This window comes from Taeniopygia guttata, chromosome 1 (assembly GCF_048771995.1).
Source record: "Taeniopygia guttata chromosome 1, bTaeGut7.mat, whole genome shotgun sequence".
Lineage (NCBI taxonomy): Eukaryota > Metazoa > Chordata > Aves > Passeriformes > Estrildidae > Taeniopygia > Taeniopygia guttata.
The window spans coordinates 33793943-33819736 of record NC_133024.1 but is presented as its reverse complement, the minus strand read 5'-3'; the positions used below and the strand labels follow the sequence as shown (position 1 = coordinate 33819736).

Below are 25794 nucleotides of genomic sequence, written 5' to 3'. Positions count from 1 at the left end.
GCAAAAGCAGGAAAAGCATCATTATTCATTTTGGTGCTGAATAATCTTTCATGTAATCTTCTTTTCTGGAACTGGGAGTTTTTAAGACAATGTGCACATTGTCTGGAATTAATGTATGCACAGCAGTTTTTCAATGCCATTTAACAGTATTACTCAGACTTGTGCCAGCTAAATATGTTTCAGTAGATTTCAGACCAGATTTCTGCAATGCAATCTCTTTGGTATTGCTTGTGACAAACATTTGGAAACTTCAGTAGATGTGCAATAAGATCACCCAGAGTATCTTTGAGTGCTTAATACACTCTAATAATAAATTAGAATAAATTGAATAAATGCAAGGCATAAAAGAATTTTATTGGGTCGCACACCTACCCTCGAACTTTAAATTTTCAATTTTGATTTCAAAGTACTCAATAGGATTTCGTGGAAGCAAGTTACTAGTGACATTACATGTGCGAAAAACTCCAGTTATCTGTAAGTACATGGCTTCAATGAGCCCCTCAGAGAACTTCTCTGTTTTCAAGCAAATTGAAAAACCTACAGTTTTCTGAGATTCTGCCCAGGGTAATGGAGGAGGAAAGGAAAAATTGCTTTTGCACCGTCTTTGCAATTTGCTGAATTTATCTATGCCTCTAGGCAGAATTGGCCTGGATATTACAAGTATATATTGGCTACCATGATAAGATAACCAATGGTCTCAATATATTAGGATTTACAAGGTTGGATTCAAACAAAAGAGATCAGGGTACAGTGTCATTCCAGGCACTGTAACCCCTCTGTCAAACAGCCTTGGGGTGCTGTTCACTGAAACTACTCTGCCAGTTCTATGTGAGGCAAGGGAACATGTAGCTAAAATGGCTTCACCATGCAATGCAAAAGAAACTTCATCCTGGATGGCTTTTGCCATAAACTTTCTCCTGGCAGTTCCCAGAAGCCAGGCTGGATTGTTCACAGAAAAAAGCCAATATACCTAGCAACAGCTTCCAGGTATAGCTGGAATAAATGTTGTATAAATTAATTAATACATAAGAAATCTAAATAAATAAAATATAAAGAAGAAACCATCATGCTAGAAAGAGGCAGCAAATGGTAATAGGGAGATTAAAAGTGATCACTTCAATTTCAAAAGCTAATATGATAGTAATTCTAATGATTGTAGCTTTGATTTAAATACCAGATCAGTGTATGGAATCAACTGACCTCTCTCAAGTGTTAAGCTAGATATGTTCTAATTACGTTTTAGGGTCATAAGCAATAAAAAGAACAGGTTTGACCCAGGTGTCCAATATAACACACTTTTTGGAAGCAATATCTGCCAGTCTGCTGTAAGATTACTGTGGTTCTAAAATTGCTTGGGAAAGGAAATCGAAATGATGAATTTATCCACAATAAAACTGCAAGGCAAATCTTGCCTTAGACAGTGAAGAAATAAAGAAATCAGTTTCTGTGGTTCAGTGTCATAATCACTGCAGTGATACAAATATCACAGTGGTTTGGTTTTCCCCCAACCCTTAACATACCTTCCTCTATAAGTTCTTCCCTCTTCTTTTGGCCAGGTATTTATTTCTTGAGGCAAGGGAAACTAACATTTGCTTACACTTCAGTTTGATGGGACTGCCATTCTCTTCCCCCAAGCCCAGAGAGAGCACAGTGAGATACCCACCATGCAGTTAAGCCCCTTCACCACTTGATAATGTGGAGATGAGCAAATGTGGTCCACAGCAATCAGCTCCCAGAAAAGCAGCACTTCTGCGGCCATCTTGCTCCATAGGACCCAGCTGCCTTATTTACCACTCCTTCATGTGGCAGAGGCACATAGGTCTGGGGAGCAGGTTCCCAGACACCTCACTACACCAGGTTCTGTGAAGGACCCAGTGCAGAAAAACAACAGCAACCCTCTTTTTTCATGTGAAGTATCCAGCCTTACTCCCAGTCTCACACATCCCTTCATATTTGTTGTGACCCAGCAGCCAGATTTCACAGAAATATTAGAAAGTGAATTATGCTTCTGCCAAAATGATCCTCAGACTTCACACTCCAGCATATATCAATATTGCAGTCTGCAGAGTAGTGCACTGGTATCTTTTCCAGCTCTAAACAAGCCAGCTGAGATACTGGAATTAGTTAGAACAGCATGGTGTTGGCCACAGATTAACTTTTTACTTCCCAAGAGGATAAATCAGCCTGCAGCAAACATATCCTTGACTGCAATCTACATGCAGAACTGTGCCTCCCTGATGTCCAGCACACTGTCAGAAAATATTCTCTCAGAAACTGAAATGGAATAGTTCTGATCTCTGCAGCTCATTTCAGCCCTAACATGTCCCATACCAGAGGCAGAAAGTGGCAATAAGTAAATTCAGTATTGGTTGATCTTTCTCCTCCCCTGAGATGACATTCTCCCTGGGGGTCTCCAACCAGCCAAGGCAACATGCAGCACAGAAAGGCATTAGACTGGACAAACTGTTTCTGCTGTGTAATCAAGTGTTTAAATAGGCTACAGTGCACATGTCCACAATCCCATAAGTATTAATATACCTGTAAAATTATTAAGCATCATTAAATCCTCAAAATAATACCATTGTTACAACTAGGTTTTCCCCATTGTTTTTGTAGTGAGACAGAAGCAAAGCACAGAATAGGTCACATATGACAAATACTGTAACATCATTATTCATCTCAGCTCCTTGGTCTGACATGGTAGATGGAACAAGAGATCAGTGATAAGAACGGTAGATTTGAATCTCTGATGAATCTCAAGTCATTCTAAAACATTCCCAAGGCTTACAATTGCACACACAACCTCTTTCAAGCACTGCTATGTCTCTCTAAGAAACTCATGGTTTCTTAGCAAAAGAGCAGCAGTGAATTCAAATATGTAATGCATAGGTAGCCACTTGATATCATATAACTTCTTTGATTAATTATCTCTTTTACTGAAATCAGGCAAGTGTTGCTTATATGCTTCTACAAATTATTTGTTCTACACCAGTTATAGAATGATAATTTTCTGCAGCTATTTGTTTAACCTGTGAAAAGTCAACAGCAGTTTATTGTGAATCTTTACAATTTCACCTTTCAGCTACAGTGGTTCATTCTGACTGAGTGTCACTTTCTGTTCATAGGTAGAGTAGGCCTAACTCCTAAGATCAGCTCTCTAATGAGGAACCCAACAACCTTTGAAAACCTGCTGGATTTCTTAGGATTCCTGCTAGTAAATATGTTTGCTAGAGTAACTGGAAAACAAACATGAATGTGAAAAGCAAATAGGCAGAATCCATGGAGTTATTTGCCCAGTGAATATTCATAGGCAATGCAGACCTTCCACAATACTTTATCTCTTAGGAATATACAATAAAACACTGAATAAAAATGTGTCATTAAAATTTGAACTTTTTTTCCTGCCTGTTAAAATATATTCATTCAAAAAACCCTTTTATCTCTTAAGAAAGGTGGGTGAGACAGCACAGGAGAGAAGGTAGGAGTAACTCTGTAAAGAAGAGGAAAAATACCTAACATATTCAATGAGAACAGGAGCAGAGAAGATGGGATAGGAAGCAATTAGAGATGAATAAGGCAAATAAATGGGGATTAAACTACCTGTGGTAATGAACTACATTATTGAGTGTACATAAGAAGCAGAATGGGAGGGTGGGAATAGTAGTAGTGCCTCTTGCTCTCATCCTGAGTTCAAAGGGGCCTCCTTTTGCCCTGCTGTCCTGATGTTCACCACTCTATAAATTACACTCATTGTCACTTACAATATTTGTAATATGTTTTTAAAATTCTAGACCAGTTCCAGGTTTTTTTCCAGTTTCTGGGACAAAAGAGCAGCAAGAATAAAACCAAACCTTATATAGCAAAACTAAAATCTTTATCCTTAAAATACATCACTAAGTTATCCTAAACATAAGCAACACATACCCATGGGTAGGAACACAATTCTCCGACCTAAAATATTCATAAATTAATCTCTGATAATACACATAAGAGAAAAATCAGATCCTTTGACATTTGAGTGTTATATATATATATATATATATATATATATATATATATTAGGGGAAAAAACAACAACTTTTAAAAACAAGAAAAGAGTTCTGAGTCCTACAGGAGGGAATAGAAGACATCTTTGATCATGTCCCTCATGACTATCACTTGGGACATCAAATAGTGATGTCTTACTGGTGGACAGAATGTTAAAATCCATGTTCCCTTGTATCCCAGGCTGCAGTGAGGCTCTCTCAGCTACTGCATGTCATAGAATCATAGAATCATAGAATCATAGAATGTCTTGGGTTGGAAGGGACCTTAAAGATCACTTAGCTCCAAACCCCCCTTCAGGGACAGGGATACATTCTACTAGACCAGGTTTCCCTGAGCTCTCTCTAATCTGGCTGTAACCACTTGGGGGGTTTGACAACAATTCTTAACCTGTTCCAGTGCCACTACACTCACAGTAATGATTTTTTTCCCAACATCTAGTTTAAATTTACCCGCTTTCAATTTGAAGCCATTTCTCCTTGTCTGGTCAATATATGCTCTTATATAGAGGCCCTCTGCCAGCTTTCTTGTAGGCTTCCTTCAGGTCCTAGAAAGCTGCAAAGCCTTTTCTTTCGCAGGCTGAACAGACCCAACTCTCTCGGCCTTTCCTGATGCTTTTCCTTTCCTGATCTGATTTGTTCATCCCCTGGATTGTTACCAAGGGTTGTTTCAACCCAGATGCAGGACCTTGCATCTCATAAAATTCCCATGAATGCACTTCACAAGCTTGTCCAGGTCCCTCTGGATGGCATCTCATCCACCAAGTGTATCAACAGCACCACTCAGCATGATGTCATCTTCAAATTTGCTGAGGCTGCACTCAATTCTTCCACATATGTCATTAATGAAGGAAATATTAAACAAGATTAATAACATTAAATAACATATTCACAGTATGAACCCCAGAGGACATTATCACTGATGTCCATCAGGACTCTGACCCACTGACCAACTACCCTCTGGAGGTAACCACCCAACCACATTCTTATCATTCTAACAGTTCACTCATCAAACCCATCTTTCTCCAGTTCCGTAGAAGGATGTTGTAGGGATCATGTCAAAGTCCAGATAAATTACTACCCTTCTTTTGCTCACTGATGTAGTCACTCCAGAGTAGTTTGCATTGGAAGGGATATTTAAAGGCCACCTTGTCCCTGCAATAAACACGGACATCTGCAACTCAATGGCTAAGAGCTCCATTCAATCTGAACTTGAGTCGGTATGTAAGAACACATGTCAAATATTTACAGGTCAAAGCAGACACTGCTCAATGACATCTACTTTCTTCTAAAGATGTGGACACTCACCTTTTCACCTGTCATTCATACAAGCAATTGTCTCACCACTGCACTTTGGTGATAAGTGGTTATTTTCTAGCAGTAAACCCACTGATGGGTCATTTAGCCTTTGAAAGTTCAACAAAACTGGTAACATGTGAACACAACAAAAAATTAATCACGCCTCCAGTTCCACCCAATCAGCCTACATATTTGCATTAACTAGGTTTACTAGTGGGCAGTGGTTGATAGGGATAGTTACATTTCCTCTTCATGCTTTCAAACAGAACGAGAAATTCCTGTGTTATGTTGCTGCCAAATCCCCAGGCTGCCTATTAACAACTGATGCCTTGAAAATATCCAAGGGCCATAAAATGTGCACAACAGTCATAAATTGCAATTCCAGAAATGGATGTGAACCCATGGAAGACATCCATATGTACCAATCTTAAATGTATAAATGCAAGAAAAATAAAATAAATATTCCAGATGGAGCTAGTCAATGTGCCACACACCTCTTGGCATATGCAAATCCTGGCAATTTTCAAAATTGGTGCCAAGGAAGTGGATCACAGAAAAAACTACTATGTATCAACTCAATGATATGATGGATGAGAAAAAAAGATGCAATAACATCTTTGAAGACATCTTTTGACCACTTTGAGGAGTGGATTTTCTATTCCACTCTCTTCCCCCCACAAGTTCCTGAACTGAGTATGGCTAGAGATGTGCTGCTGTTCCGCCTAAATTTCTATAATTTTCTTTCCATATTGACATATTGGAAATTTTATGTAGTTCCCCTATGTTAAACCAGAACCATGATGGTGTTCATACCTAGTATCTTCTGACCACCTATGCTACATTATTAGCATAATCATTTACTTATTGCCAGCTGTCAAAGTTGAATCTTTTAAAGAACTTGCAGACCAAAACTGCAAAAAACTTTGCAAAGCCAATTAACAAATATATTAAATGAAAAAAAATCTCATTTATGCACACTAATGATGTCACCAATATCAACTTCAATTTCTGAAAAAATATTATTATCAATTAATAATGCATGCCATTAACAGAGCTCTTTTCCTCTTTAAAGAGATTTATGAACACTAATTAAATTGCCTAATCTTTTTCATTGTAATTCTACACATATGTACATATGTGTATCTATAGGTATATATGTGTGTGTGTGTGTGTGTGTGTGTATATGTATATGCATATGCATATGCATATGTAAAATTGGGGTCCAGTAAGGAAAAGGCCATTAGGTGCCTAGGGACTTCAGTGCTAACAAGGCAAGAGCAGAAAAATGGTTTAATTTATGCACAAGCTGCATAAATTCTTCATAATGAATGTTTTTCATCTTCAAAGAAGCTCCCACCCAACCCAAATGATGAGCAGAGGACACTCCCATTACAACAAATTCTTTCCAACGCTGTTCTAGCACATAAGACCAAATTTAACTTGCTAGTACTATTTTCATGCCATTTAAGGCACAATCATCTTCTTTGCCCTGTGACCTCTCCAGGGTTTAAGGTTTGGGGTCTTTTTTTCGTTTGTTGGGTTTTTTTGGCAGGGGAGGGTTGGTGAGGATTGTTTGCTTGTTTGTCTAATTTCCTAATTCATCTAAGTCATCTTAGCAGCTGGACAAATATCCTGTATGGCTGCAACAAAGCAAAATAACATCACTGATCTAGAGATCATCACTGAAATATTTTAACTCAACATGCAATCACTTTTACCTCTTTTTCATATATGGTCCAGCCTTGAAATACAACTCTTATGGGGCTATCAGAAACTCCTGTAAGCTGAATGTATGAATTCTTAAGGGAACAGCATTTATCAGCTAAATTCACGCTTTTCTCAGTCTTGAAGAAAGAGCTTATAATTCATATATCAGTTAAATACTTTATGTAATTCAGCAGTTTTACATATATTTAGGCTAGAAAGTTGTTGAAATGCTTATGCAATCTTTTAAAGGATTTTTCTTTTGCACTGCCAGATAAAGGATTATCAGATGAATTACATATAACAATGATGGCACTGTAGGACAGGTTTTATCAAAGATCATTACAGTCACTAAAAATACCACAGAAATTCACATGCTCTGTCCTTGTGCAAAGTTGTTAATCTAAACTAGAGATGTAAAGATGCATCAGTTTAATAAATATGAAAACTTAAAAGTTTTTACACCCTCTGGAATGATTTCTCTTGATAACAACCTCCAGATAGGAATGATTATCTTACTGACACTACCTGAAATGCAAATTCTATGAATTCTGAAAAAAAAAACCAAAAAAGTGCCTTACTTACAACTATGGTGAAATACACCTTCACACTGAAATACAGAAGTTTGATATATGGGAAATACATGTGTTGGCATATTTTTCAGGATACTTTATTCTTATTTTTAATGTATTTTCAATAATTTTATTAGAATGAGTGATACACCTATAGTTTGTGATAATACAGACATCATATCACAATTTCATGGAATTGGTGCCTTCATAGATGACAGGTTTAAATTTCAGAAATCATAATGCTTTGGATGGTTTATTAGTTTCTGCATATTTTTCATATAAACAGATTTATGAGCACATTATATTTTAATACTGCCATTAAGAAAATATGATTTTTATACTTCTAGACACATTTGGAGTAACCCAACGTGCTTTACATATTTATGAGGGATTTTTAGTTACAGTGTGCTCATTAAAAGTTAGCACCCAAACCTAGACATTAATAAATGTTTTAATTAAGAAGGGAATATCAACTGGGATGAAAAATATATTCCCTATTCTTCTCCAAGAACTCCAGAAACATATAATATAATTATTCTAATCAATAGTACTGGTTATTTTTATGCCTGCAGCAACTACAGCTCCCAACAACAGAACACAACTCTTTGCATCAGGTGCTGTATAAACAGGTACCTATATGCAATAAAGATACAGTACTTGCCATGGGATGTTGAAAATAATTAATAGGAGACAAATTCAACCAAGGCATGTAGCACATTTTCACCTGTAACTCCTACAGAAGCAGATTGAGCAGGAGGTATCAGATGTGTATCTCACTGGAAAAACAGAATAGTAGAATGTATTAATTGGGAAGGACCTTAAAGATCATGTAGTTCAAATCCCCCACCACAGACAGGGATTCTCACAGCCCCATCCAGTCTGGCCTTGAATGCTTCCAGGGATGGGGCATGCACAGTTTTTCCTCACCACTCTCACAGTAAAGAATTTCTTCCTTATATCTAATCTAAACCTACTGTCTTTCAGTTTAAGTCCATTATCCCTTGTGCTATCACTATACATTCTTTTGAAAAGTTCCTCTCTACCTCTGTTGTAGCACCTTTAGGTAATGGAAGGTGCTCTAAGATCACCCTGGAGTCTCTTCTTCTCCAGGTTGAACAAACCAAACTTTCTCAGCCTGTCTTCATAGAAGAGGTAATCCAGTCCTCTGATCATCTTCATGGCCTCCTCAAGATTTGCTCCAACAGGTTCATATCTTTCTTATGTCAGGGCTCCAGGGTGGAACACTCCAGGTGGGGTCTCATAGGACCAGAGTAGAGGGGGAGAATCACCTCCCTCAACCTGCTGGTCATACTTCTTCTGATGTAGCCCAGGGTACAGTTGGCCTTATGGGCTCTGAGCACACGTTGATGAGGCATGTTGAGCTTTATATTGTGCTTTAGAAACCTTTACCACCAGTCCCAGTGCTCTGCAATCCTTCTTAATTCTCTTAGATGGCTCCTGACCTTTTCAGTGGCGGTCCAGGAGTAGCTCCTCCACCTGAGCAGGTCTGCTGCCTGTTTGTGCCACAGGAGAAAGGTCCAGGCACTTCCTGCAGTTGAGACTGCTGCTGCATCCTGTCTCTTCAGCAGCTCCATCTGGGTGGAGGCATCGGCCACCACGGGGGTGGATGGTGCAGACCCTTCACACAGAGCTGCAGCCTTTGCTCTCAGAGGAAGGTCCATCCTTCTGCATGGAGAGGCAGGTGGCATAAGTAGCCTTCACCTGTGCAAATGGTCACAGAATGGTGCCCAGTTGCTGCCTTGTGTGAACTTCAAGTGTCCCTCTTTGGCCAGCAGGATGTCTCATTTTGCACATCCTCCTGTGCAAATCTCTGTGCTGTGACTGTTTGCCCATCCTGGTGGCAGCACTCCTGTTGTTGTATTGTACAACATGCTGATGATTTATCCTACAGGATCATTATCATCCTGCAAGATGCAATATCCTAGTGCAGCATCGTCATTCAGAACTGCATTGGGGTGCACATACAACCAAATCTTGATGCAATACAGCACCTGAATCTCCTGACCTAGAGAAATGAACTAAATGACTAAAAGTTGGTTATTGCAGTTCACATTAAAAGGACATAATTTTGAGCAACATTTTTTATTGAAGACATAACTAAAATGAATTGCAAATGGTTGAGTGCCACTGTCAAAGACCGGGTTACAGAAAAACTGCCATGAAGGAAAAGAAAAGTGCTAACATACAAAGGCAGAATGCCACTTTCAGATAATGAGAGATTTCAGCATCCTCCTGCTTTTTCTATCCATATCCTGGCACTGGTTTCAGAGCTTTTCTTCTTCTATATCTCCTATATGCTCACATCAGTCTGTGAATACCATGGTAACATTTCCTCTGAATGCCACTGCATCACTGCCACCCCCAGAAAAATTCTCATTCACCATCCTTGACTGTTCAGCCTCCAGATTTCAACATATACTGATTCTGACTGCCTACTTCCAACACGGGAAGAAAACCAATCTCACACCCAAATATCTGTCCTGCCCACCAGCAGTTCCTTAATTTCTGTATTTAAGGATTCAGTTCTCCATTACCATCTTCCAAACTTAAACATTACTGATGTGATTTTTTAGTGTGTTTGTTATGCATTATATTGTATAGCATTTAGTATAAGACAGTTTCAGTAGGTGCCAGAGGATTTTAGATAGGAAAGCCTGCACATAAAAAAAATCATTATTGTTGGTCTCAATTCACTGACTTCAACAGGAATTCATCTGCCCAAAATGATTTGTAAAATCAAGCATTTAATGGCCATCACATTACTTTCAGTGGCTGACAACTCCCTGAAAAGCATACATTGCATGTAAGACCTTTCCCCTTTTCCACTGCCAATACAATAGCCAGCTCAGTCAGCTAGGCTATGTCCCTTTACCAAACAGGGAGAATGACTATTCCCAGCAACCAGAAGAAGGAAGATACTGTGTAGGAGAGATCCTGCTTACTGATTTGAAATGAAGCTGTTCCATCTATTTCAGTGACACTTCTGCCTTTTACAGAAGCAGGAAATTTGGCCAAGAAAGCCTTCAGCCATCTGAAAAGCACTGCACAAGTCACAGCTTTCCTCTAGGAGGAAGATCCATTTTTCATGTCAGCTACTGTTTATTGAGTCAAACCAGCTTTCTGCCACACTTAACATTCAAAACATTAAAGGCAAACTATCTTTTACATTCACATTAGTGGCTGGTTGACAAAGTCTCTAATATTGATTTTCTTACCAGAAATTGAAAACCTGTCACTCTGAACACTGACTCTCCCCTTGACTCCCAACGCAGCTCCAAGTAAGGTACAGTGATATCCACACAACAACAAAAGGTGGTAACAGGACACTCACTTTGTGTTTCCACAGAATCACTGAATATTCTGAGTTGGAAGGGACCCACCCTGAGTTGGAAGGATCATCGAGTTCAACTCTTCAGTGAATGGCCCATACAGGGAATTGAACACACAGCCTGGGTGTTATAAGCACCATGCTCTAACCAACGGGGCTCATCTCTGAAAGAGCTGACTGAAAGAGCTCTTCAGGGAAAATTTCAATCCCTTCTGCTGAGAGGGAAAGGATTTTCTTCTTAAACCTTTATTGATTCCTGCTTGAAAAACACTTAGATTCCATGTTTAGGAAATTACTCTGAGATAGCTACTATTGTAATGCACAAAAGGTTCTTTCAATATCTTAGGTTATCCATTTAAAAATTAAATGTGATCCTAATTTTAATTATTAAAGAAAAATAAAAATTCAAATCAAAGGTAAATAGACATAGGCTATTACAATCTATTAGGGGTGTTGCTACTCTGGTAAAAAATTCGACATCTGCATACTTGTACTGGTTTAGAATAGCATAGAGATAAATTTCTTCATAGTAGTTTGTGTGGGGTTGTGTTTTGGATTTGTGCAGGAAACAGCATTGATAACACAGGGATGGGTTTGTTACTTCTGAGCAGTGCTCACACAGAGCTGAGGGCTTTTCTGTTTCTTACCCCACCCTACCAGAAAGGGGCGTGGGGGTCCACAAGGAGTTGGAAGGGGACAGAGCTGGGACAGTTGACCCCAACTGACCATAGGGATTTCAGACCCTATGGCAATGATCAGCAATGGAAGCTCCAGGAAGAAGAAAGTAGGAGATATTCAAAGTGATGGTGTTTGTCTCCCCCAGTCAGCATCACACATGATAGAGCCCTGCTCTCCTGGAGGTGGCTCTACACCTGCTTGCCCATGGTAAGTGGTGAATACATTCTTTGTTCTATTTTGCTTAAAAAACGTCTTTTGCTTTCCCTATTAAATTGTCTTTACTGCCACCCACGAGCTCACTCACTTTTACCCTTCTGATTCTTTCCCTTATTCAACTGGAAGAGGAAGACCAAACCACTGTGGGGCTCAGCTGCCCACTAGAATTAAACCATGATGTATTAAAAATGATCCAGAGAAGTACAACTTTGTCTGGATCTGAGAATAAATCCATATGCAAATTTGGATGTCTCTTGGAGACTCCTTTCCATTTAAACCTTGTTCCCATCCTTTATTATCCATCAGTCTGGTGGAAACAGCAACACAGAAAGGGAAAACATACACAAAACAACAAAGATTGGACTCCAGAGAATTAGTGGCCCATATTCCTCTCTTAAGGTGCAAAGATTTAGCCATTGACTTGTACTAAAAGAATCAAAAATAAAAAGTGATTTCAAACCACATATATTCCTACTGGTGGATCACAGATAGTAGCACAAATATGAGACCTGTGGTTTCTGCAGCATGGGTACAGGGTAACATCTCCTGTTTGGGGGATAGATATGGTTGTTTAAAACTTGTGAAAAAGGGAAGAACACTTGTGCAGGGAATGGCTATATGAGAATGACTCACAATTTCCAGATCTAAACTATTTTATTTAGGCTATGCTTGTATCAGGAATTTAAATGGAGCTCATGTCCATACAAGTACATGTATACTGATAAAATATTAAATGACCCACTTGGTTCTGGCAAACACAGAACCGGTCACAGTCCAGGCATGATCTGAGTGTTAGTATGGATCACAGACCACTTCCAGCTTAGGCTGTCTGGACACAACTGCAGATGTCTCTTTGTCTCAGGCTGGTGAGAGATCTTTGCTGCATGAATGCAACCCATGTTGTGGTAGGCTGAGTCAGGGCCAGCAAATTATTTGTTTATTAGCATACTAACCTCTGAGCATCTGCTATAATCATGTGTATAGCAAAAAAGGAAATATTCCCTGATGTATATTTCAGCATACATGAAAACATTCACTCCCAGAATTTTCTCTTGGTGCCCAGTTGTATGTTAAAGCACACAAAGATCCCAGAGTGAATCACAGAGCCGCATATCAGTGATGAAACAGAGTCCTCTCTGTCCTTGAAAGAGTAAGGAAATTCCTGGGTTTATTTATGAAGAACACAAAGTTTTAAATCACATCACTGTGACAACAAAGTCTTGAAACTCATCTTATTCTCCATCCTGTTAGAGACCCTTGAGAGCCATTTATCCTCACCTCTCTAGAAAAATCCCTGCAAACCATTCCTACCTATATGGTTGGCATTAAAGAGGATCTGGGGCATAATCAGTGACCCACGAGGATCCAGGAAAGTGCCATTCTGACAGGAACAGAAAGGCAGAAAAGATTGATATATGCATCAAGGAATCACACTGTATATTATGAACTTGTGCTGCAGACAGAGAGAAATGTAAAGAAAGAGAGAAAGCAGTGTGGCAACAGCAAGAGAAAATTTAGAGAAGATTCTGGGTCTCACAAGAATGCAGACCAAACAAAACAACTCCAGACACTTGGATGAACTACAGCATTTTCTGTCTCTTCTGTAACAAGTCAGAGACACAGGACACAGTTTAGACCAAAGTCTGAATTTTACTTAAAAACAGGTGGAAAGTTCAAGATTAAGATTCTGACCCTGATCCAGAGCCACATTAATCATTAAAAACCAAAAATCCCCAGGAGTAAGTGTATGAAAAACATTCACAAGTATAAGATTATGACACTACACAGATACAAAGTTCTAAGATTCTTCTCCACATCAATCTACCACTGAGACCAGATCTGAAGTGCCTCAGTGCCAAGTCTTTGCAGCAATGCCAAGTTGTACAGAGAAATTCAGCAGAGGCAAGTAGTCCTGTTTCAGTTGCTGCAAGTTCCAAACTTTAAGGACTAAGATGATAAATTATCAAAATCAAGTTTGTTTGCTCAGCATCATTTTGGCACTTTTATCTAAATGCACAATACCAGTCTCTCTGGCATGGTCCTGCTCTATCTTTTCACAGAAACAGCTTCTAAAAAACTCAGACATTTTTAAATGGAAAAATTACATCACAATGTAACATACTGAACTTCCTCCCCTCCCCAGTTCAGCACCATAGCTAGAGCTGTTAAAGCCCTACCAGTATGCCCTGACACTTGGATGATGTGTATCAGCTGTGAGAGTGATGAAGGCGAATACTTTTCTACAAGTGTTCATGGCTACTTGTTGTATCAAACAGCAATCAGGACTCTGCAGAAGAGTTTATCCTGAATGGGTCTCATTTGAATGCCCAGAGACTTATGACAGAGGTAAAATATTAGCTAGTAGTAATCTGAGAGATTTCTGATGCATGGAGTCATGAAAAGCCTTAGGACACGTGATCTTCAGACAACAAAAGAAGCAGACAACTTCTTACATAGCCTTCTGAAGAGACCAGAAAAAAAGAAGCTCCCAGTAGAATCTGGGAAGGAGCTGTTTTACCTGTAGACCAATGTCAGGTAATTCATCCAATTTTGACTTTTATCAGAGGAAAAAGACCAACAACTACTAGTTCATTACAGCTGAAGTGGTGACAAAAGAGTTCATCCTACCTGATTTAGCCAACACTCCCTACTGTTTGTCTTTGGTTCCTGAACTCATTGCTTAATATACAGACCTTCCACAGGCTTTTCTTTCCTGCTTCTCTGCCTTTGACCCTGCTTCTCATCAACAAGTTCTTGACACACACATTGAAGCATGGCTTAATGATGAAACAGAGCTATCAATTAACAAAAAGGTTTTTTCTTTGAAGCCTTGTCAACCCCTGAAGGACATGCTTTTACTTCGTGTTAAATGAACCTGTGGAAGCATTTTATGGAGCACAGACAAAATAGAAAGTCCTTTAGAAAGCTGAAACCTTGCAGTCTCAGATAAATAAATCATGTGGACTCAAGATTCAACGACTGAAGAAAATATTCTGATTTACTATGAGGGTTTGGATACTGACTACGCATTTGCATGAAATTCATCCTTTGAAACCAGTTGGAGCTATACTGAGAAGTACTCCCTCATGAACAAAAAACAACAGACGAAGAGTGTAAAATCAGCAGCTATATGCTCCCACAAACCCCATCACCACAGTAGTTATTTTTCTCTAGGTTCCTTGATACAAAGAATCACACTGACAGGTAAAAGTCAAATTGTGGGCACAATAAAAAGTCTCAAAAAGTGTATCTTCAAAAGACTACTGTGGCCAGTGTGCTCAGCAAAGATTCTGGTAGCCAAAGCAATTGGCAAAACTTTTTCTACAAAGTCACCACTGGAAGTGAAGGCAATGTCACATGGGTGCATTTGTGCTGGCAGGTCTACCTGGAAGGGTGGAAACAATACGAACCAACCTGATGGTTTTAATACTGTCTGAAAGAGGGAGACAGCTTCATTCTCCATTGGGCTTGCATATGCTCTGAGCTGGCCCCAGTCCTGAGCTCGGAATACCCCAGCAGATCTTCTGAAAGGTGACCTGTGCAGCAGCAGCACATAAAAGGGCCACTACAAGGACACTAGTCCTCCTCCAATAAAATCAGCACTAGCAGGCAAATGAAGAGTCCATCTGTTGTTTCTAAGGTAAAATAAAGTGCTACTTTCCATACTCTTCTTGAATCAAACTTAAATCAGTCTTCTCTGACTGGCCTTCTACTGACAGTCACAATAACATTCTTACTTTAACCTGTGTTCTGAAGTACCCAGAACACTACCTTCAAATGCTGCCATGACAGCCAGGGAAAGGTTGCTACATGTTGTTGTTGGATTCTCATTTCAAAAGGACTTGTTCCACTAAGTTATTATGCTTTCTAACATTAACACAGCTTCAGGTGAGTAAGAAAAAAAAATTATCGCACAGTATTATCAACTTAGACTAAAAAGGAGGAATCTTTTCCTTTCTCTCCAATTATAGCAGCCCTTTAGTCTTTCCCAATTGCCCTTTACAGCCATAACTATCTTCTTTCCTTCCATTATTTTAATGGAAAGAAATTATTTAATTTCTTTATTTGCTTTCCTTATTAGAAGACATTTCCTTATTAGAAGACATTTTGCCCAGATTTGAAGCTTTTTCTCCTTGACGGCTAAAATTGTTTATTTATCGAGAAGCACATTTTCTGTCTCTTTCATGCATTCTTTAGACCTTTGACATTAACAGTCCTTCATGTTCCACATTCACCTCCGTCCATGACAGCTGAACTGTTGGACTTGAGTTTAAGAAATGAGTTCTTTTTATTTTATTGTTCTGATTTATTATTCTTTTGTTCCATGTCATTTTGTCTAACCTGTATTCAGAAGATAGATAGTTACACAGCACGGGTGGTTTTAAAGAGATAAGTAATTTCTCTGTAAGTAATATGGAAATTCAACTTTCTGTCTCCTTTGTCAAGTAATACAAAAGTAAATTTTCTAATTACCTTATAGTCATTATCCTAAGGCATTACTTTCTTCTCAGATTATTATGTGAGGACCATAAGATTTAAAGATATTGACCAGGTCAAGGCTAGGCTTAATATTATTATTTATTGTACATGCATGTTCTCCCAGGGGCATCTGGAAGAATCACTTTTTCCAGTAGTAATAAAGTGGAGAAGATACGAGTAAATAATTAGAGCTCTTGAATGCAATGTACCAGATTTCCAGTCCATAGCACATGATGGCTAATTATACCCGTGGCTGGAGCTGCAAACTGAAAACACTTTTCCCATTCTGAGTACAGATGGGATTCCTTTAAACAGAAGGAAAAGGTTTTCTTTCAGCCCAGACCTACAATGATGAACTCCACATTTATGAATGACACTGGAGGGAGCTACTAACAATCCAAAACAGAGAGCTCAAAGTACAGAACATTTTGCAGAAATATTGCTTTGGGCATTTATCTAACTTCAGCACTTGGTATGATACCAGGAGCACAAAAAAAAGAGAACCAATGTGAGACAATGCAAGCAACATATCCAAAAACCAGCATGGGAGGCATTATGACAGTTCTATGCACCACAAATGCTTTCTAGTTAATCTTTTGTAGTTTTCCAGGAGATGGATATAATGAAAAAAAAAAAGAGGTTGATGAAAGTGTGTTATTCTTGTAAGGCACAGACCAAATGTATAGACTTTAAAAAAACTTCTTCAAATCTTTCCGACAATTCATTAAAGCAAGATAAAAATGACAGCTTGGTTATAAGAAATTCACCAGAAGATCCTAGACAAAGAAAATTTTACTTCATACTTAAAAAACAGGGAAAAAAAAGTTTCCCAGTAATAATGGGGAAGTTTTTCAGTGCTTAATGTATTTCCACCCCCTAAAAAATCTTCTGGGCTGTAGAAGCTACCAAAAAGAAAAGGATTAATCACCGGAATAAGCTTTCTGAATATTCAATTTAAAAGGTCAGCCCTTAGCAGGAAATACACTGCAAAATTACCTGCCTGTTCATAATAAAGATCTAACTATGCAGTTATAATCTCTGTGATATCTAAGCAGCTATTGAACCATGTAAATACAAAAAGATGAAAAATAAAAACGTATTTTCTATTGTTCCTTGCTTTTTTATATTTGTCTAAGCTTCTTCTGTAAGGAGGGAATAAAACCCTTCAATCCTCTCTTCTTTTCTAAGCAAAAGATCAACAAATCTAAGTGAAGAAACAATATCTACCTTAATTCTCTGCTTTTCTTTATGGAAGAGAAAAAGAAGAGGTAAGGAGTGAAGGGCTATCTCATTGTAATTATGTTTCCTTAGCTCTTTGTAAGTCAAACCAAATCCAAATACAAACACCACTTTAAAATCAGTCTGGGTGAAAGTGCAGGAGAAACAATAGATAAAGCTCTTACAGAAGAGTTTTTAAGTAGAAGTGACCTTGATTTTCTTCCTTTCCAAGAGCATAGCCCTCCCAAGTAGGGCAAATTTCCTTATATTTTTACTTCCTGTATAATGTTAAGAGAGTGAATAACTATAGTTAATGAGTTTTGTAAATGAAGGGAAAATGTTGGTGGGAACTGCAAGAAAGGATGAACTCAGAGAATAAGAGGAAGCATTAAGTAATATTTTTGATTCATTTTTTTCTAAATAAAATTCAGAGGCTTAATAACAGTCTACAGAAAGATAATTAAGTAGCAATGGGAATGTTTTGTGCAAGTGACCTCTTCCCCTTTCTCTGGATCAACAGCAGCAAACCTGTTTTATTTCATATCCATCAAAACAGAACAAGTCCCTCCTAGAGTATGAAGTAAACAGAAGTTCACCATTCCAGGAAAACTCAGATGACCCCTGCTTGTGTCTCTTGGTGATTAGGCACAGGTTATTAGTTTAGTTATAGCTCAGACAAGCCCTGCAGTACATCACTTGGAAAAGTGCTCCAGGTAACTAGCAACCCATCTGTCATTCACTTGCTCCTTTCTCTGCTCCTGTTAATTTACTACTCCTACTGTTCTCTTCCCAACTACGTTGTCCCTTCTATAATTCATTTACACAACCTATTCAAAAATACAGTTCTCAGAGTTTAAGATAATTTCTTTATTCCACAGCTAATAATTGTATTACACAACAACTTAAAGTTATTTGAACCTCTGCACTGCCCGCTCTGTCCAGAGATTAGCCATCCAATAAGTTACAAAAAGTAACAAAACAAAGTACTCCTTGTTAAAAATTACCAAACACTCTTCAGTTATGATGTAAATAACAAAGTAACTTATACTGTTAGAAAGAAAACAAGATGAAACTGTCAAAGTAACTGAGGCTAGTATTGCCTTTATATCATTCATAATAGATGCCTTTTTTCCTTCAGCCGCCTAACCATAGGTGATATGCAGCACTTTCTTTCTGGCAAAGAAAGCAGGAGTTGTAACTATGATAAAACTAGTTCCATAGTTAGAGAAATGCCAAAAGTATAATGGGAACAGATGAAAAGAGGCTAAGGAAAACATAACAAGAAAAAAAAGTTGGTAACTGAACACTTACAGTAATGCTGCTTGCTGAGTTGACATATGTTGTCGTCTCTATGTGAAATGCACTGTACAATTAAAGCCATTCTCAGGGGGTTTTTACCAGTTTTATTTTTTATTACTTATTTTTTTTTTGTAATCAGTGAAAATTGAAACAACTTGTAACCTCTTAAATCACTGACTGATTTTCTCTTACCACAATACAGCTATGCCACTCTGGTAGATGGTGCATTATGCCATCTACTCATCAGCTTTTCTCTTGTGCTGGAACTGAACTAATAGAATTCTGAGAACCATAAGGAAAAACTATGCTGGTACTTTAGAAGTCATATTTTTGTGTTATTATAATTCTAAAGCTGAATACTAGGAAAATAGGCCCATAGTTCTTATGGGAAAACAAACAGCCCTATCTTTCCACATCTTTGGAATAAAATAGCAGTATATTGTTTCAATTCAGATTATTTAACCAAAGCTCCATTTGAATCTCCATATTTGCTAAAATTACTCCTGAATATCTTTCAATCTTCCTTAGCCTTTGTAAACATCATTAAGTGAATTTCTTCTTCTATGTCCCCCTAAACTTTTATCAACTCAGTAGATAGGTGTAATAATGATAATCAGAACTCCAGATTACAAATATTTTTTCAGAATAGTGCTGCAATACATAATCATAAAAATAATTTTAATGTAAACATTCTGGGATATATTATTCCATAATTTTAAAGAAAGCTTGTAATTGATCTTTTCAATTTTGCCTGACTTTCTAAACTTACTGCAATTCACTGTTTTACCTATTTTTAGTTAAATTTCTATATGAACTCCTGACTGCTGCAGTACCCTCTTCTCTGACCCAATGTTTTATCCTCTGTGTCTGAGAAATGCATCTTCTAGTATCACTTTTTTTTCTTATTGCTTTAATTATGCCACTCATTCCCTTGAGTTTCTCCCTTAACTCATTACATTCATCTCCTTCAAAGCCCTGTGGAGTTCTTATTTATTCCCCTCAGCTGTCTTTGCTTTTATTTCCATGCCAGTCTTGACCAGCCAGTTTGCCAGCAGAGAATATAGGCCTTTTTAGTTTCCCAACTCACTATTTTAACTACAAATTCAGTCACAAGGTTTGTGCCACCTCTTTGATTAAGATCTCCTTGAAGGCTCATTTCTGCTGTGCTGCCTGTGGGTAATCTCTACCTAACAGTGACATAAAAGCTTAACTGTAACCTTATTCCTAAAAGCAGTTGTCCACACTGTTTGTATGTTCTTCATAACTAATCTATTTTAATGTGCTGATTATAAACTCCCCAGGAAATCACCTGCCAGGAGTCTTATCAAGGAGGAGCACACATCACAGGAGGCATTTCATCCATCATCATATGCCCTAAAGGTACCCATTTCTACTCTGGTTTAACAAAATTTTGAGGATCTGAAGTGGAAAATGGCTACCAAAGTACTTACCCTGTCTCACAGAAGTGACTTGGTCAATCTCCTCAGGGTGCAACAAAATGGAATGTCCAGCCTCTTGTTAAAACTATTCAGGGAAGTACCTTCTCTATTGCCAGCTCCTTTATATTTCTTTTAGCTTGGGGATTGCCTTTCCCCAGACTTCCTTTATTTATTGCAATTCTATGCATACTTACAGAGCACATTTTTATAGTAAATAATGGAACTGCAATCTATTCATTCATTATTGATAGGTTTTGTACTTCTGCAGCCTGAGTACATTTTATGAAGAACCAGTGATACATAGTTTCTTTTGGAATATAGTCTATGATCTGTATGTATTTTTTCTCATTAGTCATTTCTGAAATCCCACAAAGTCATAATCAGAAGAGACCTGGGCTGCCTTTACCGAAAGGTCCATCCAACTTCAATCCTGCAAACTCATGGGCACCAGGCCTACAGCAGATATCCAAGCCAGAAAATACAAGCAGCAGGTGAGTGGGGGTACTAAAACAATACTAAAATTTTCAGTTTAGCTATGGAACTCTATCCATTTCAGTCCAAATCAGATTATTTTTATGTTACTTCTTAATATACCTTATTTATCTAACATGATTATATGGTTTTCCAGTGCTTTTAATGACAACCTGTGTTATGCCTCTTAGGGCTGTCTTCCACAGTAGAGTTTTTCCTTTAATTTTTACATCTCCTTTAGGGTCAGACATAATTTTTGTTTGTCTGTCTCCTTTTTTGCATCCTTGAATTTCATCTAAATTTATCTCTGTTTCCTACTTGTGGTCAACGTGCTTGCTATCTTTTTAGGGTATACCTGCCCCCAGATAGCCATCCTTCCTGCAAATGTATGATGATGAGGTCCCAAGCATTGGGCCAAATCCTTCTATCATTTCCTGCAGAATCTTCCTGTGTTTATTTCTCTCCATCAGCACAAAGGCGGCTCAGATGCAGCAGTCCAAGCACCAGGTGACCTATAAAAGTCTTATGGAAGAACTTTTCTGCTTGACTGGGTTGCTGCAGGGAGCCGGGGAAGCTGCAGCTAAGAAGCTCACCTGGGAAAGCCATAGATGCCCTATATGCCAGGAGAAGCCCACAGGGTAATTATGCACTAAACTGGGAATTTCCACCACTTCCCTCGACTCTGCAGGATTCCTTTCTACATTGTGCTTTATTTCCAGATGCTTTGAGGGGATAGAAGGAAGAATATTTTGCTATCACTCTTACAGAGTGGTATTGCAGTTCTCATTTTGTCCTTTGGTTTTAGAGTTTGGAAAAGAGATTAAGGATTTCCACATCTTCCTACTGCCTCACTCCACTTTCAGATTCTGCTTACTTGAGATTCCAAGCCAAGGAAGGCATTATGTTAAGTGCTGCACTATTAGAAACAGTCACAGACACTTTTTCAAAAAAAAAAAAAATTTCCCAAGTGATACTGCAAAAAAAACACAATTCCAGGAGATTATGGGGAGGGCAGGTCTGTAATGGACAGTACAAAGATGCTGAGTGAGCAAACATTGAGGTAAATCAGAATGAGAAGTAATATAATTATGTCAGTGCAGAGATCTCCAGAACAGAGGTCTGGGGTAGTGCTGCCTCCTCTAATGAACTCCTTTGCCAGGCTATACCTCACCCAGCTACTTCGGTTTGGGAGTCAAATCTCCCTTGTCTGCATGGCCAGTTTGCACTAGAAAACTCAAAAATCTCTGTACCTTATTCCACTCTGTGTGTGTGTGTGTGTTTGTGTGTGTGCAGTGCATGTGCAATGGGATGTGTGGCACTTCTTATAGCTGATGTCAAAAGAGGTAGTTATACCAATAAATTACATAGACTAATCAAGACTCCTGATCAGACAAACCACCACCAGCACACTGGTAAAAGGCACTACAAATCAGTTGAAGAAAAGAAGTATTTCAAACCAAATGAATCTGTGAGACTGACAGCTGACCCAGTTCTGGGAGATGGTGAGGGAAGGACTCCAGGGAGTCAACTGAGCTTCATCTGCAGTTCTGTCCTTGCCTCCTTAAATATGAGGTGCTCCATCTCCACAGAGCTTCTGAAACTGATCCTCAGAGCCAGACTTGAGTTTGTACCTAATGAACAATCAAGTTAAAAAATACCATGGCTGATTGATATGAATTTCTAAGGTGATTACATTCCAGCTGAGATACTTTTTGTCTGCCTTAGCTTATACAGCTGGAGAAAACAGGCACAGAATCACAGAATGACTGGAGTTGGATGGCACCTTAAAGACCATCTAGTTTCACACTCCTGCCTTAGGTAGGCACATCTTCCACTAGACTAGGTAGCTCAAGGTCCCACCCAACCTGGCCTTGAACACTTTCAGAAATGGGCCACTTACAGCTTCTCTGGGAAATCTGTGCCACTGTCTCACTACCTCATTAGTAAAGAATTTCTTCCTGATATCCAATCTAAACCTGTTCTCTGTCAGTTCAAAACCATTACCCATTGTCCTGTCACTACATGGCTTTGTCAAACACTCATCTCCTGTCCTCTTTTAGCCACTTTAGGTTCTGGAAGGTGCTCCCTGGAGCCTTTTATTCTCGAGGCTGAATAAAACTCAACTCTCTCAGCCTGACATGTCTTCACAGGACATGTTACCATGCACCCTGAATACAGACACAGATAACATTTGACTAAGTAAGCCCAGACTATGAAAAGTGTTTTCCCTGATAAAATGAACAGTTTTAACTTTCATTTTATTATTTTTTGGTATAACTTCTCTCCCACTGTACTGTACTTTCTCGTGAAATCATTCAGGAAACTGGACATTATCCAGGAGGCTTTTTATTTTAAGAAATGATACATTTTGCAGATTATAATGCTGTTGTAGGAATGCCAATTATTTTTAAAATCACTGAAGGAGAAGGGAAAGATTTGATCTGCTCTAGCTGTAGCACACTATTACCCACTGATGCTGGGTGATTATTGAAAATCACTTCTCAATGGTGAAGACCAAACTGTGAATGGTAACCAGATTGTGGGATATTCAAAAATGTATGTGAAGCTCAGAGAAAGGATAAAACAGAAATTCATGTTAAAAAGCAGCATAGAGGTTTTTTCAATAATGCATGAGAGTGGGACAGCTCGGCATACTCAGATAAGACTTTTGCTTTAAAAAAATCTAAGTATTCTCTCTGATCCCAAGAGGATCTGCTACAGTATCATTTATTTTCTAGCTAATGGGCCAGGTTCACTCAGAAAATGGTTTGCATTCAGCAACACCAAATTAAGCTTCCTGGTGCACCCACCTACCCCGCTGTGCTTTCAGAAGCACTCACATACTGAGTAGCCAGGGGGCTGTGTATGGATTTGTCATGGGCATGGAAGGGAAAAAATAGAACCCAAAAAGCAAATTTCCTTCCCAGTTGACAAGGCTGATTCCCCGTGAAGCTGCACAACAGCAGGGCCAAGTCAAGGGCTGTGTAAGAGGGATGAAGGGGGAGTCAGTCCTCTGGCACAACAGCCACCAAGCAGCAGATCTTTTCTAGCATGGCTCAAATTGATTTAGGGGATTGGGAATGACACCTTCTAGGATTAGCTGATCTGAATTCATGGGCCAGTTCTACTGGTGCTTCTGAGTAACTTCACTGTTTTCAGTAATTTCTGGCAGCAAATCAAGCAGAGGGTGCTGCGTCTCTCTGATTACACACAATCTACTTTTCAGATACAGCCGACACACTCAGCTGCTGCTGTGTTTCCCCCACCATACCTTCCCTGCATCTTCACAGGCAGCCTGGGCTGACTATGTAATAGAATATATTTTTGGCTGAAAGTGTGATTCTCTGTAATCTCTCTTTCTGAGTGGAGGCAATGTGAGGCTCTCCCTAACCTAGAATTTCATCTATGGTTTGGGTGATGGTAGGTGAGAGGGACAGAGGGGGGCACACACTGGCCTTTAATGCAGCCTATAATGACTATTATTAGTAGTGCTGACCCAAGGTGTGATGGGAATTCCCTCTGAGGCTGTGGACGGATCAAGGATAGCTGCTTTATTACAGCTGGGAAAAATACACCTCACTGCATGGTGTCAACAGCAAGGTTCAACCTATGAGCATCAAGTAGTCGCACTGAGGCAGCTCAGGAGCAGCTGATGGTCACCAGTTCCCACCACGCTGGCTGTGCTGGGAACAACTGTGCAGGTAGAGCAGACTCCAGCAGCAAGGGAAGTGAGGCTGCATGTGCTGCTGGCACTGGCACACCCCTAACCCAGGTCATTTGAGCAGTGGAATGACAGGACATGTGGGTCCTATAATCTTCCCTCATTCCTACCCTCCTTCTTCCTCCCAGAGAATTCAGTGTGTCCTGTAACTCTTGTCCCTGTTAAAATTTGGCAGTTGTCAGTGATCTAAACATAGGGTTAATCTCATTTGAAGACAGATCAAAACTAATTTAAAATTAGAAGTGCGTTGTTCCTCTTGGATAATAGCTAGATTTTCTAATGCAATTGGTCTTTTTCCCCCAGATGAAATGTCTTTGATCTTAACATTAAAAATTGTAATTCCTAGGGATTGTGAAAATGTAGTTACTCATAAATGTTATTGTAACACTGCATAAAGTTTAGAAGGTAAACTATTTCTTGGTGTTGGTAATGAAGTTACAAGTAAAGAGCTAGCATAAAATGTTCTGAATAATGCACTGAACCTACTTGAAGAGCTGTAATACAAGCTAAGAGGGGATGTGGTTGAATCTGATTTTGTAAGGTTTTATTCAAAGGACATAGTTTAAAAGAATGCAGAAGAGGCCATCAGTTATCTGTAGCTGGCAGGGCAGTACTGTAGCTTACTGTAGTTCTAAGAAAAATAAGTTTAATCATGGTACAGAACATGAAACTGTAAGCATGGCAGAGAGATGCAGAATGCCATAGGTAATTTAGTCAAAATTAGGTTAATTGGCAAAATCTAAAGCATTTAATGTTATACTCACTCTCCAGGAATGCCAGTATCATAGACTTGGAGAGTATGAATAACTATATTTTGTTTCTCAAAGAGATTTAGAAACCAAAGCTAGAAACCCACTCATGTTACTGTATGTCACTACCAGAACTTTCTAAATCAATGAGGAAAGGAAGGCAACACTATAAAGTGATAGTGATTGTTTTGAAGTCTGGAATTCAAATAAAGATCATCTCATTGTTCTGCTGGCATGATGGCAAATCAGCAAAAACGCAAAGATAACTTGCCTGAAATGCCCGAGACCTCAAAGAATGTAAATTAATTTCTTAAAGAGAAAATACAATAAATTACTATAATAAAAACTAAAATAATGTATATGAAAAATGTATAGATATGTAATAAAATATTTCTGAAACTGGTGACTACGAGTGCAATGAGAAAAATTCCTATTCCTTCTTGTCAGTAACCAAAGTTGCAGAGAATCAGAAATCACTCTTAAGGGCAGATCTGACTAACTTTTCAGAGAGATAGTTCCACAGGGGCCTTATTGCATCTACAGATAGATCAGAGTGA

General features: G+C 38.7%; 2 protein-coding genes across 28 annotated transcripts in view; one reads left to right on the top strand and one right to left on the bottom strand.

Annotated features, from left to right (window-relative positions):
* Positions 1–25794, bottom strand: part of DLG2 (discs large MAGUK scaffold protein 2) — a 988777-nt gene that overhangs the window by 743532 nt on the left and 219451 nt on the right. The window lies entirely within an intron of this gene.
* LOC140685284 (uncharacterized) overlaps positions 13701–25794 on the top strand; it is a 32418-nt gene continuing 20324 nt past the window's right edge. For both annotated transcript variants that reach the window (XM_072937223.1, XM_072937229.1), the window contains exons 1-4: positions 13701–15501; positions 20159–20237; positions 20649–20787; positions 21238–21405. In XM_072937223.1, the coding sequence (XP_072793324.1) occupies positions 15475–15501; positions 20159–20237; positions 20649–20787; positions 21238–21405 (413 nt within the window). In that variant the 5' untranslated portion in view covers positions 13701–15474. The remainder of the gene's footprint in view (positions 15502–20158; positions 20238–20648; positions 20788–21237; positions 21406–25794) is intronic.